Genomic DNA, 14,740 nt, shown 5'->3' with positions numbered 1-14,740 from the left:
TCTCCTTGTTTCATGTTAATAAAAATGGAGTGTAACTTTAAACTTCAGTATTGTTAAGTGTATTGTGATAATATAACAGTGCGCAACTTCTTTCTGCACTATCTTGGATGGCGGTGCGCATGGCAAAGTCATAACAATATATAAAACGAACTAATATTCATTCTCAGTCACTGCCAGGGTCGAGCTTCGTTAGAGAAACAAAATTCACTGTAGTCCACATGAGAAATTTTCTGCACTTTATCACATCTAAGCTTATAATATATATAGATCAGTGATGAGTGACCGGAACCGAAAATCTGATCACTTATCACACAAACTTCCGGTGTAAATAGATCTCCATTTTTCAAAACATCAAGATAGAATCTCGATCTAGAGTCTAGAGTATATACTAGATCTAGATTAGATCTACACGTCTAGAGGTGAGAACTCTATTCTCTAGAAGACAGGAGTTTTCATCTTTAAAACTCAACAATATGGCTGGCAAAAAAAGGAGGAATTCCTAAAAAATCTCACTATTATTACTAGTATTAAGTATTGTGAAGAGAACAGCTGAGCCAGAGGCTGAGGCCAGAGCCGCAGGCTCAGAGTGTCTGAGTTCGTGATAGCCTCGTCACTCGTGTGGTTCACCGTTAGGTCTCTAGAATATAGATCTAGAATCTTCTAGACTAGTCTATAATTTATATTCTAGATCTAGACTTAACTTAAACATCTTAGACTTAGTCTCTAGATTAGGTACTTTGATTTTCCGGAATAGGCTTCAATAGGTCGACTTTTTTTGGTTACCGGAAACTAGTGTTTCCCTGTGGCAGTATATAAGGCTGAGACAATGTGTGGTCTAGTATAATGTGGTATTGTTCTCAAAATAATCCTTAATCGGATTAATTGTGCCCATTCCTTTCACATGGATAGTATATCAGTTAATTATTTAGATCGACATCAGCGTGGTTCTATTGTTTTCATGGACATTTCTCGTACGGCAGATAGCGGGTAAGTTGACTTCAAAATTTTTATATTTTTTATCGCGTGTCGTCATTGAAACTAATTACTGCGTGTAGATTAACATTAGACCTAACTATTTTCATTAGTTTTATCTCAATAAGTTGTTGCCTTGATGGCCAGTCGTAAGCTCTAAGGACGGGGTATCGTTTTCGAGAACGAAGCGATCGCGACCATTTTACCGGAAATGATGGAAACAATGATAACAATGGCCGTATCGTATTTTTCTTACATTCCTTTCATTTCTAAATCCATCAACAGCGATCAATTCTTTGATCATCTATTAATTTAAAACTTTAGAAATATTATTTTGATGATAATATTTAACTTTTATGATGTTATTTTCTTTATTTATCTCGCAAGAAGCCTGATATTCAATCGCGATCAAGGCCGTTAATTAAGAAATAATTTTAAAGCTAGATCTAGTTGCGAGATCATAACTCCGTTTTAATTAAGCCTATTTAAAAATCTTTGCTATTTAATTTAAATAGTAGATCTATACATATATTTATAAATTTAGCAGTGGAATTAGATTTTAAATAGATCTAGGTCCAAAAAGACTGGATTCCTAAAAATCATTAAATATAATTAAGATTAGATTGGATTAGCAAGGACCCATCTTCTAAAGACAATTTTTTTTTTTTTTTTTTTTAAATTTTAGAATACTAGGTCTATTTAAAAGAATATTATTATTACATACTATGCTAGATCAGTAGCTAAGAAAATATTTTAAAATAACTTTTCTAAAATAAATCAAAATCTAATAAATTGTGTTAAATTATGAATATGAATATATGATAATTAATTGAAAATCAAATTAAAGACAATTATTCAATTATAAATATTTTTTTTATTTTCACAGAAAACTTCATCATGGACATAACTGGCAGTGGTGTGCCACTAGGTGGTGAGTGTGGTGACATGAAAGTCGGATGGCTGCCTGGTCGTGCGGTCTGCGCACTGGATTGTCGTTTGGATTTATCGATGGTCCCGGGTTCAAACCCTACCCGCTCCCTCCTCGTCCAGCCGGAGCTTTGGACTAGGAAGTAACTATCTTCAACTCTGAAGGAACATCCGGAACATGTAAAACAAACAAAACATACACTGATGATGCAGAGCCAGGGAGCAGTAGTAGTGTAGTTAAGTTGTATTGGATGATACACTAACTTTGACACCTGGCAGCATTGCAGAGCTCAAGAAGGAGATATGGCTGATCTTTTGACATGATTGTCATACACACTAATGTGGCAGCAACAGACAGGGATGTAATTTAATACTTTAACAGATTCTGCCACTATCATCGAGGGCAAACAAAAAAGTTCATATTGGAAAATTATTTTCGACCTGGTGACTTATTACATCTACTTACTGTCGCCACAGTGCTATAACCAAAAAAAGTTTTGTGCTAACTTCAATCTCAGGTTTCAAAATAATGAAAAGAACAACACAATTAAATTCATGCATTTGTGCTGAAAATTTTATTCATATATCTCTGAAAATTAAAAAATTACAGCCTTTTTAACAGAAAAAAAGCACTTTTCTGTCTTTTTTTTTTGACACGTGGTGCCTCGTCATGAAGTGTAAAATATTTTCTTGGACTTCTATGTATAATTTAAAGGTAAAATAAATAGTAACAGGTAATCAAGAATCTCTGTTTAAAATTGTATTCAATTATCTCTTACGGTTCAAAAGTTATGGTCTTTGAAATGTGAAAAAGTACTTCTTCGTCGATCGTTTCTTTTTTACAAGTAACCTCACTTTAAAAATTAATAAGAAAATTTCGTCAAAGTCTATCCGTTGTTTGAAAGTAAAATAAATATCAGGACATAATCATGCATTTCTTGTGAAATTTTCATGCAAATAACTCAAATAGTTTATAAGTTACAGCATTTTTATTGCAAAATTTCCCTTTTTCGGTCACGAAATATTTTTAAAAATATAGGCAAAATTTTCGCCACTAAAATTGCTATAACTTCTGTTCTAATTATCTTATAAACATAAATTAGGTATCAATAAATTCAGTTTAAAGATCTCTATCTAACTATATCAGTTTCATTACAATATATTGAGTTTGAAATTTTTATCAAAGTACCTATCTAGATCTACTATGACTATAACTATCCGGCTAAGTCTAAGTCAGTAAGTGACTAAAAAGTCGACTAAGTACTAGAATCTAGATTCTAGATCTTGAATCTTGACCTAGACCTAGCCTAATTACTATCATTATTATTATCATACTATGCTAGCTCTACAGTTATTATAACACTCTGAGGCGGACACGACTATTCATACACTGACATTTCGTTCAGCGACATATCGTTGAGACAAATTGTTCACTGGATAGTAGCATATTGTCTATGGTTAATATTATATAATCTCGTCGCTTGTGTAATTTGTTTACATTAAAACTTTTGTAGCTATTATTTCACAAAAAAATTTTGATTGCTAAAGATCGGGCCTAATCTAAATTTCTTTCTTTTTTTGTGTGTGTTAATTCTTTGTTAATGAGGACAGTATGTGATAAAAATTATACTTAAAAAATGCGATCTTACAACAAGCTATCTGAAAAAATTTAAATGGGCACTCATTCACTATAGCAACATTTTTACTTTCATTATGTAGGCCTTCTTTTACACTCATGTCCGTCATATAGTCTTGTTCGCCTCAGCCACATTTGCTTAAATCTTCTTAATATTTTTTTTTTAATAGCGGTCCAGATGTTTTATTGAATACCTATTCCATCTTGCCGTTATGGTCAACACTCTTTAGGGCCTTCCTCTACCTATAACTCCCTCCCCCTTTTTTATCTCTACCAATTCAGCTAGATACTCTAGTTAACATTTTCTTGGGTGCTAGACAGAATGATGGCTCTAGAGGTACTACAACTTTATCGAACAGGGAACCATTACTTATTAAAGGAGAAATGGTTCATTGACAAGTCATTGTTTTTTACATTTATCTATGCGTTTGCAAAACTTGGTGAAAGTTTTTTTTTTTTTTTTTTGTTGAGTATTTATTATTATTTTTTTCTTTATATATTTTTTTTTTCTAAATTTTTTTTTCACCTAACTTAACAGACCTATTGGACATATTCACTATAGTATAAAGTAAACAATGAAAAAGAATTTAAAAAGAAAATTAACAAAGAAACTCAGATTAAATTTCTTTTTTGGAAATAATAGCCCCCAAAGTTTTAATGTAAACAGATTACACAAGCGACGAGAATATATAATATTAACAATATGTTACTATCCTGTGAACGATTTGATGGTGAATAAATTGTCAGTGAATGATTTGTCATAAAAAAATGTCGGTGAGGGATATGTCAGGTGAACAGATAGTCGTGTGAACAAAATGTCAGTGAACGAATTGTCGAGGAATCCTCCAAGGTTTGGTGGCCTAGAGGTAAAGCACTTGACTTCCGAACCGGGAGACTGAGATTTTTAATTTCGGGATCTTGGTGTGCATCTGAATCCACCTAGCTCTAATGGCTACCTAACATCAGATTATTATTAGATGATTTAAATGATTAGTTGGGGAAAAGTAAAAGCGGTTAGTCGTGGAGCTGGCCAAATTACACCCTTGTTAACCATAGGCCACAGAAACAGATGACCTTTACATCATCTGCCCTATAGGCCAAAAAGGTCTGAAAGGGGAGCTTTTTTTTTTTAAGTCTACATTTACTAGAATTTAGACAGTCATTGCATGTTTTTGAAGTATAATGGAATTAGATCTTGAAGAAAGGAGATATTTATAATATACAAATTTCGATAGAATCTAGATTTATTAGATTAAATAGTAGTAGTAGTTACTAGAATCTAGAAGTAACTAGAGATAGTAGTTTTAGTAATACTAATACATTTTGGTTTCAATATAGTATTAATATACTAGAGATAGTAGTTTTAGTAATACTAATACATTTTGGTTTCAATATAGTATTAATATCATATAAAAATAATTTTCAGACATGTCCAGATACAATGTAAGTTCCTTTTTGCCTGTTCCTGATGAAGAATTGCTATGTGGAATATGCATGAATATACTAGATAAACCTTTGGAGACACCCTGTCGCCATGTGTTCTGTACAGACTGTATCCATAAAGCAGTGAGGGAGCAGAGTAAATGTCCCCTGTGTCGAAAGAAATGCAAGAAATCAATGTTAAAAGATGTGCTGCCACTTGTGCAGAACTTGATTAACAAGCTGACAATGAAATGCCCCAATTATGACAACGGTTGTATTACTCCTATCAAAATGGAATGTAAGTATTAACTCTAATTTATAAAAAAAATATACAAAAATACATTTTTATTATAAAAAAATAATTTTTGGGGGGTATTTATATAAATCACTTACAATAATAATGAAATCTTTTCTTTTTTTTTTTTTTCGACTTATTTTAGTGCATTTTAAACTTTTTTTTTTTTAAATGCACACTTTTTTTTTATTTTTTTTTCTTATTGAAGTTTTGTGTAAAACTGTAAATCATCTGAATAGTTTTGTCATGTTCTTCAAAGTGTGGACTTCTCTTCAATTCTATTAGTTACTGTGCATAACTTTATTATGCAGGCTAAATTGTTGAAACTGAAGTTGTGCGTATGTGAAGATATATAAATGTGTGTGTGTGTGTGTATAATATACATTTCCTTAGTAAACTTGATTAATATGTAGAATGTGTTAAATTTGAAACAAAAATCTTTACTCCAGATTATTATGATCATCTTGTAAAATGTGAATACTCTGTGGTGAAGTGCCAATATAAAGAATGCTCAGCTCACATGCTTCGCAAAGAAATTGTGGAGCATGAACAAAATGATTGTATATACCGTCATAAAATGTGTACCAAAGGATGTGGATTGATGTTGTCCACCTTTCAGGAAGAGAAACACGAATGTGTGACTGCATTAGTGGAATTAGTTAAAGGTAGATCTTTTTAGCTGTTTTATTTTGTTCTTAACCTGTGGTTAACATTGACTTGAAGAATAATTGAAAACTGTTGATGGCAATAAAGATCAAGGAATTAAATTAAGTGTAAAGAATCTGATCCAAGTAGATTAGAAAATCAATTCCAGCACCACCATCTGACCTAATTTACTCATAAATTTCTTAATTGCTTGAATGCCAGAAAATTAAAAATTTACAAGTGAGCTAACATATGTTTTTTAAAGATGTTTTTGATCTTGTTAATTCCTTAAAAGCACTTGACTAGGTAAGTCTACTAGCATCAGAACGTTTTTGTTATGATTGCAAAAACTAGAATTGTAGTTATGAATTAGCTGTAGGCTCTCAATCAACACTAATAACAGTAAACTCAGTTGTACCTCAAAAAAGAACGGTCTTAGGTCCACTACTATTTTTAATTAACATAAATAATTTACCAAATTGCATTAGTTCAGGAACAAAAGTCAGATTATTTGCAGATGATTGCATAATACATAGAACAATAAAAACAACACAAGACACAGAAATTTTACAAAGAGAACTAGTTGAATTACAGAAATGGGAATCAAATTGGAGCATGTCTTTCCAGCCAGAAAATGTCAGTTATTAAGAGTAACAAAAAAACTAAAACAAATTAATTCCACTTATCTTATTCATGGTAAACCAGTAACACAGACTAAAAACGCAAAATACCTAGAGTCCCCATATTGATGAAACTATTTTAAAAAAAACATACAAAGCATTTGGGTTTATAAAAAGAAATTTCTATAAATCAAATAAGAACATAAAACTAAAATGTTATTTAACCTTGGTTAGGCCAATAATAGAATATGCATCCTTATTTGGGACCCATTAACTCAAGAAAACATTAAGAAACTGGAACAGACCCAAAATAGAGCAGTGAGATGCATAACTAACGAATATTCACACCTTTAGTAAAATCACTAAATTTAGAAAGCCTTCAGTAGAGAGGACTCAAAAGTAAAGTAGCAATTGTACATAAAACACTGAACCATTATTTCAAATACAAAAACAAAATCTAATAAAATACTTAGAAAGACACAAAGATAAAGGCACATTCCTCATTTCATATGCGAGGACAAATTTGTACAAATGTTCCTTCTTCCCTATTGCTATTAGAGCATGCAATATTATAGGTTGCATATGAGTCAGCCAGGAAAACCAGTGACTTGGCAGTGATTGGTTAACATATGTGACTAGATGCATGATACGTAGGATGTAATCATCTTTTTTGAAGTAATGTCTGTATTTTATAAGATAAGATAGACTAAAATGCTTTTTTGTAAGAACATATGAAGTCTATCATGAGGTTTATATTTGGAGATTCCCAAGAGATAATTAGGCTAATATGAAAATTGAGTGTTACAGAGATAAACTGCATTCACTTTTTTTTTTTCAGTTCACTTTTTTGTTTTTTTATTCACAGATATAAAAAATAATTTTAAGGCACCCTTTCATGTGTTCAACACAAATCTAATTTATATTGTATGTTTTCACAGAGCTAAAAGAAGATAAGGCAAATATGCAGAAAACTATTGATGAAATGAAAACCAAGATGTCAGTACTACATCATGAAATCTCTCCTGCACTGAGTTCTTCATCCAGTGAACTATCCAGCATATCATCAACATTTCACTGGTCGACTACTTCAGATGACTGGTCAGATTTGGATATACAGAGCCTCAATTCTGAAGTGTTGGAACATTTGAGCACCAGTGGTCATGACAGCGATCAGTCTTTGGAAGAACCCAGTCTTGAGTTTCTGAGTAGCACTGGAGGAAATGTAGAAAATGAAACCACACAGAGCCTCCCTGGTGATAATTCATTAGCTGAGGTAGATGCTGCATCCCAAAGTATAGCCACCAGTGTCAATGGTAACAACAAGAGGTCTCAGGATTATGATAATCTTTTAGTATTTAAACGGGCCAAACCTTCATCAGCCGGTGAAGAGGGCCCCTCTACATCGTCTGCCTTGCCTGTTGCTAAACTGAACTCCCTAAGGAGCCAGACATCAAAAAATTCTGTTGCTTCTCATGAAGCTGGGGTGTCCAGTGCCACAAAGAAAAAAGGAACAGGCAAGCGTCATAATTCTCATAGCAAGTCTGAGCCATTTGGGGCAGGTGTTGAAGAAGAATCACCAGGAGCTCAAGGTAGTGATCTACCATCTAGTTCTGGGGGTGCAGCAGGCAGAAGCCATATTCTTTTTCATCATAAAGTATATTTTGGACCTGGGGGAGAAGAAAAACACCAAAAACCACATTATAGTATTATTCAAACTGACTCAGGGTCATCCAGCTCTGTTATGACAAAAGCCACCAACAAGCAAGTTGAAGCAGAAGATGATGCCAAGACAAAGGTCACTGTGTCTCAGTCAACCAATAATACTGCCACGTGTAGTGAAAGTACCTCTGGACTGTCAGATAATAACACTGCAAGAGAGTTAAGAAGCTCCACTAGAACACCACACACAAGAAGCACTAGAAGTTCCACTAGGGTTCAGACGAGAAGCTCAGTAAAGTTACAGGACAAACTGGTTCCTTTGGATGAAGATGTTATTCCCAATGTAAAAGTTCCCCCTACTGCTGCATATTTACTCAACAAGTATACAGAGGAAGACTCTAGCGAAGATGAGTCTTGGTCACCCTCAGAAGCTGATTAATTTAATGTGATGGTCACTCATTATATTGCTGCAATAATTGAATTGTACAATAAACTATAAAAAAAATTTGATTAATTATTTTTTTTTATAGAAGCAAGGGATAAATGCTATCAAATGAAATAATTTCTTGTAGGCAATGTACACTGAAACATTATTGATGCATTTTTTGTTCAAACATACTTTAGCTAAGTTACAAGAGCAAGATGTTCACATCATATTTAGAAGAATCAAAAGTTAACTTTCTGTTATACAAAAACTACTGCTGAGCTTTAATGTTTCAGAGATTTGATGCTTAACAGTCCAATAGTACTTGACTTACCCTCTTGGTGTTTTTGTTAATATAGAGAAAGCATTGTAATGATCTAAAGATAATTATTTGTTCAGTATGATCACAAGTTACAGTTCGGAGTGATAATTTATCTGATACCGGGGTATGTATGGTCTAGTTACACACAAGCAGTCTTTCTGAATACACATTGAGAAAAAAAAAATTTCATAGTTAAAAACAGATTTTTTTTTGTTGGGTTCTTAGATTTGAAACATTTCCTTGTGTATGAGTGCATTTTTTCCCTTCTTTTTATTATTACATAGATCTATATTGCTCAGGACCTTTTTGTCTCCATTTTTTTTTTTTTTTTTTACAAATATATAGGTTTATATAAATGAAAGGTTTTTCTCATTTTGATAATATAATTACTAAGATGTTCATTGTTATTTAAATTTTCTTGGCTGCAAATCCTTTGTTTGCTAAAATAATTAAATATACTTACAAATGTTTTCTTCACCAATTTAAGGTAGTCTTAGGCCTACCAATATTTAGATGATTTTTTTTAATATTCTGATTTATTTATTTCAAGCATTGGTTTTCTAGTTTTTGTATTTCGGTGCAGACCTTGAACATTAATAAAATGTTTAATACAAAATCAAACAATTGTAGCAGCAGGTGAAATATTTTGTTTTGTTTTGGGAAGTAAGTTAGTCAATGTGAATGGTAAAATCTGTGAAGTTTTCTTATTATTTTTGTTTATTATTATTTACTTTATGCTCATCATCATCAAGATCCATTGGAGTGACCACTTGAAAAGTTCAAGTGCTCCTTTTTAAATAACGAAGATGTTAAAGCCCTGTTTGCATGTAATGGATTGTTGTTTTAATTTACTCAGACACAAAGGTAAAGGAACATTCCTTGTTCCATATGCTAGGACAAATTTGTACAAATGCTCCTTCTTCCCTAGTGCTATTAGAGCATGGAATGGGTTGCCTGCCAGGAAAACCAGTGACTTGGCAGAATTTAGGTCATTGGTTAATATGCATGACAAAACGCATGATGCTTAGGATGTAATCGTCTTTTTTGAGAAACGTCTGTATTTAATAAGATAAGATTACCTATATATCAAAGAGAAGCTCAATCATGATGACCCATTGACTTCCAAGGCATTTTTGCTTAGATTAGTTGACATCCGTATCAATGAATTGTGCCTTAGTTTAGCTTGGTCTCTGGTTGTATTGAATGTAGTCTTTTTATTGTCACGCTTGAATAAGTAGTAAAAAAAAAAAAAAAAAAAAAGTCACACAGTCACACTAAAAATAGTTTTTAAAAAAATATTGTCACACATAAATAAATACGGTAGTTAAAAAATATTATCACACATGAATAAGTATATAAAAATATTTATTTTTTTAAAATTGCATTGTTAAAAAAAAAAGTCACATCTACAATGAATTAATTCATTGATAAATGCAATAACAAACTTAAGGAAAATAAGCATCGTTGACTGTGTCTGTTATAGAAATAGCATTAATTTCAAAAACTTAACTAAATAGGACTTCACTATAATGTATGGTTCAGGCTATTATTTCTGTGTGCTTTTGTTGTACCATTAAAATAACAATGTTGTCAGATTACGGATGAAATAAAAATGCTTTCCAGGCCTATAAATTCTTACATAGACTGTGATGTGAAAAAATATATTGTTACAAATACCGGTGGTAAATTATCAATTGGACTACTTGTAGCCAGTTGTAGGTAGCTCATTTAATTCTGTGTAATCTAGATCTCGTGGCCCCTATCTCTAGTCTAAGAAACAGTTCATAGAAATCATATGTGTATTTGAAAAAGTGAAACACATTTTATTGTTAAGATTCATTTGATATCTGTTACATCGAGGGCACAAGACTTTGTCTTAACTATCATACTTCCCTCCAACAAAATATATTCACGTGTGTGGGACGAAAGTGGTGCCGGTGTGATGGAATTGTTTGATACAAGTATAAGTATTCAATCAACGGATGTGACTAAATTATCCTCTAATTGGTGTTTGACCAAAAGAGATGCATCAAAACATTATGACAAATAGGCACGCTTTTTACTGATTAAAACATCCTGACATTCACACAGTTTTATAGTGCATTACATTTTAGCAAAAGCTTTTACTGTGCTATTGACCTTGAAATTTTCGTCAGCCTGAAGGTACCGTCTTATTGCCATTTATGATCAGGCTCAGGCATATTTACTTAATGTAGGCCTATATTCTTGACCTTTCTTCCCGGGCAATGCATTTTAACCTCAACGTTGCGCCCTGGTGGATATTTTTTTATTTTATTTTTGGCACATCGGCAAAATTTAGGCCATGTCGTCCTCGCCCTGGTGGAAACGGTCTTAAGAGATCTATAGGCCAATAGAGATGCAAAACAGAAAGCCCAGTTGGGATGCATAAGTAGCTAGTCCATTGCACATCCGGGGATGGGAAAGAGCCCCAACAACTAGATGTATGTTACTATCCACACACCATTCCTCAAGGAATCGTTTTATGGAGGATATAGGCTACCTGCATTGCTGATGTGGTATGGAAAAGGAATATTGGGGGGGGGGGGAGGGAAATTTCCCCGGTGTGTTCGGCCTCGTTTCTAGCCCAAACGTCTTTGGATTCAAGCCATCGATTATTAGAATGTAACAAATTTCATCTACTTGGATCCTCTCACTCCTCTCAGAAAAGTCTTCAACTCTTAGGACAATTACAAAGAAGATTATAGTGCCTTTTCTTCGTATACATATTTTCTTCGAGTGGCAACACTATTGATGTTTAGAGGATTAAAGCTCTCCCAAATATGTGATTTGAGAAATTAACTTTTAGGCCCAATCATGATCTATAAGTGGCCATCTTTTACATTCTCAAATTTAAACCTTTTCAGAAGTCTTCCATTCTGGACTAGGTCCTACTCATTGAAACGTAATGAGCCTTAACGGTAGTTCATCTTTTGAATTGAAACACTTCTAAATCTGTATGAACGTATATTGAAAATCTTTTTCAATTCATTTCGAACAAATGTTTCCAATATTGGAAGCAAAGATATTATAATACGGATTTTGGAAAATTATGACCAATCAAGAAACTTCTGTGATCAAACTATAAAATAAATAAACAAGGTTACAAAGACAGTTTGTGTGGAAACACAAACTCCAAATGGGCCCCCGAAGTGGTCTACCCAGGCAGGTAAAAAGGCAGTTTTCAATATTTTCAGAAAGAACATCAGAATGAAATTCTATCAAAGACAAATGACAGAGAAGAATAAAGAAAGAAGGTTGACAGATCTTGTTTGGTGCCCCAGCGGTCCAGCAGACCAAGGGAAAGGTAAGAATGAACATGTGAACCTGACCTAACTGATGTCTTATAATGAAAATCTAATTGCTTTGTAAAGGGTCAATATATATATGCTTAATAAATAGATTTTTTCTCTTTTAAAAAAAAGTAAACGTATATATATATATATATATATATATATATATATATATATATATATATATATATATATATATATATATATATAATATATGTCTATGAGTTAAAGTATGTGATACGTATGCCGAATAAGGCTGTCTTTTTTTGGTAAGCTTAAAGGTGGTCGATGTAACAGAGGTGCCCCACGGAGACGCTTCAAAGACCAGCTTAGGCGCCAACTTGCCTTAGCTGACATAGAAGAGAGCACCTGGTTGCATGCGGTCTCAGAACGAGACAGCTGTAGGTCACTCACAAAAGGCCGCGGGATAGCCTACACATTTTAGAACAAAAGAAAATCCGCTGCCGAGGACAGACGCAGACGGCAAAAAGAAAATATAAATCGACCACATGTGGACAATGGTTATATGCTTGCCTTGGGTGTGGCAAAATATGTTGGTCACAGCTGGGGCTGCGCAGCCACGGGAAATACTGCATTCCTCACTAATCGAACTCGAAGACAAGCCTTATTATTAATCTATCTTCAAACTCGAGGGACAAGCCTCGATTAATTCCAACAATGGGAAATGAGATCCTCTATCGTAGACTCCCAATTACATCTCTTATACACTTGTACACTTATGAAGTTATGACAGGGGCGGCCTTAGCAGTGCGCGGGGCCCTGGGCGAGCGTCATGTGAGGGGCCCTTAGCAGTAACGGTAGACTCGGGTAGACTATATATATATAGTTACAGTTACAGTACCAAATGAGGTTATCAACCCTTTTTTCCATTACAGACTAAAGTAACAGTATGCCTTTATTTAATGTATTCGTACCATAATTCTTTTCATACTGTAATGCGACATAACAGTGGTGAATAACACTTTTAAAAATTACTGAATTACTAAAAGGAACATCATTGAAAAGTTATTATTGAAAAAGGAAATGGTTTTCTAGAGGGGATGTCCTGTGACACTGTTCATATCCGAAAATATTGTAAGTAGGCCTATATGAAATTAAATACCGCGAAAATCTGACCTTCGCGTGCGGTCTTAGAACGTATCACAATCGAAAGTCAAGAAAACACTATTTTTTTTTTTAGTTATATATATGTTCATTTTTTTAAAATCAATTTTTCAAAAGTTGCATTTATGTTACTACAAATGTTATAAATGGCTCTTTCATATTCAATTTTCATAATTCAAATAGTAGTTATAACTTTATCACTGCGCATTTTCCTAATAAAATCCGTTTGGACGTCAAAATGTTTAAATACGAAACATAGGCCTACTATTTGGATTGGTAGCTTCCACCTACGTGTTTTTATTGTGATGTGTTAAACCAACGATGAATATTATGCCTCTTAGAATCGGCAGTTCTTTAGATGCTGTCTTAACCGAAACTGAACGGTATTTCGAAACCAAATATGTAGGCTATCTTAGTATTATAAAAGAAACTGGGAAAAATATTGAGTAACTAGTCCTAGTTTATGACAACTGATTTTGTTTTCGAAGTTGGTGACATTTTAATAAAATCTCCGATCGCGGGAACGGTTGCTCCACTTGCCACCCCTAAGGCCGCTTCTGAGTTATGTTGACCTCTTTTGAAGTCGTCGTTGACCCCAATGAATCTATACAGGATTATTAATTCTTGGCCACTTTGGTAATCACTGATCTAGATCTAATTATAACATGATCTTTTCAAGTAATTTATCTAGGTTAGGCCACGGTACTAATATGTATCTTCAGTAAACCTCCTGCATTGAAGAGTAGCCTAGTATACCTAAACAAATACAGATTGAGATATCTAGAATCTAGACTCTTAGTCTTACTCTAGAGAAAGAATCTAATCTAGATCTAGATTTATTAGAATCTAGAGACTCTAGACTAGATCATACCCTAATTTATATAGATCTAATTACTATATTATAGACCTGCCTAGACTGCCTAGAGTCTATATTTATTATGATATAATATAATATACTATACTAGTATACTAGTTTAGATCTAGTCAATCTAGTCCTAGGTCACTAGAAATAGAATTAAGAATAGTTATAAAAAGAAGTGCCCCAACGACAGTAATGATACTTTATAGATCAGAAGAAAGAGATTAGAGAAGCCAATCTAGACTAGACTACTACTAGTGAGTAGATTGTAGATCAAATCTCATTCTAACACACTGACTCTGACACTGATCTAACTTCTAAGTTTCTAATTCTAAGTCTGATCCAACTCAAGTCAAGTTTTAGTTTAGTCTAAAGTGACTAAAGTCTTAGTAAAGTCTGAAATTAATAATTAAATTGTAAGGAAAAACATTTGCCACAGAACTCAGAACCCCGTTTAATTTTATGCTTAGATCTTCTTTTTTGACATTTAAAAATCATTTATGATTTAATCATGTGTTTTGTA

The 14,740-nt window shown here is 33.2% G+C and overlaps 2 protein-coding genes across 6 annotated transcripts in view; both read left to right on the top strand.

Annotated features, from left to right (window-relative positions):
• The first annotated feature begins 300 nt into the window (after positions 1 to 300).
• Positions 301 to 10,032, top strand: LOC106078571 (tripartite motif-containing protein 5-like). 3 transcript variants are annotated; one of them, XM_056019236.1, is made up of 5 exons: positions 440 to 987; positions 1,859 to 2,614; positions 4,962 to 5,255; positions 5,702 to 5,917; positions 7,456 to 10,032. In XM_056019236.1, exons 3-5 carry the CDS (start codon positions 4,964 to 4,966, stop codon positions 8,613 to 8,615), a joined length of 1,668 nt encoding a protein of 555 aa, XP_055875211.1. In that variant the 5' UTR covers positions 440 to 987; positions 1,859 to 2,614; positions 4,962 to 4,963; the 3' UTR covers positions 8,616 to 10,032. The 3 variants fall into 3 exon arrangements, with proteins under 3 accessions (XP_013094923.2, XP_055875211.1, XP_055875213.1); XM_013239469.2 differs by lacking the exons at positions 440 to 987; positions 1,859 to 2,614 and adding an exon at positions 301 to 419; XM_056019238.1 differs by lacking the exon at positions 440 to 987 and having other exon boundaries at positions 1,644 to 2,614.
• Positions 10,033 to 14,098: 4,066 nt separating this feature from the next.
• The window catches only part of LOC106078613 (tuberin-like), a 34,250-nt gene continuing 33,608 nt past the window's right edge, over positions 14,099 to 14,740 (top strand). For all 3 annotated transcript variants that reach the window (XM_056019234.1, XM_056019235.1, XM_056019232.1), the window contains exon 1: positions 14,099 to 14,474. The gene's annotated coding sequence lies outside the window, so the exon portion shown is untranslated. The remainder of the gene's footprint in view (positions 14,475 to 14,740) is intronic.

This window comes from Biomphalaria glabrata, chromosome 2 (genome assembly GCF_947242115.1).
Source record: "Biomphalaria glabrata chromosome 2, xgBioGlab47.1, whole genome shotgun sequence".
Classification (NCBI taxonomy): domain Eukaryota; kingdom Metazoa; phylum Mollusca; class Gastropoda; family Planorbidae; genus Biomphalaria; species Biomphalaria glabrata.
Note: the sequence above shows the minus strand (reverse complement) of the source record. Positions and strands in the feature narration are given on the sequence as shown.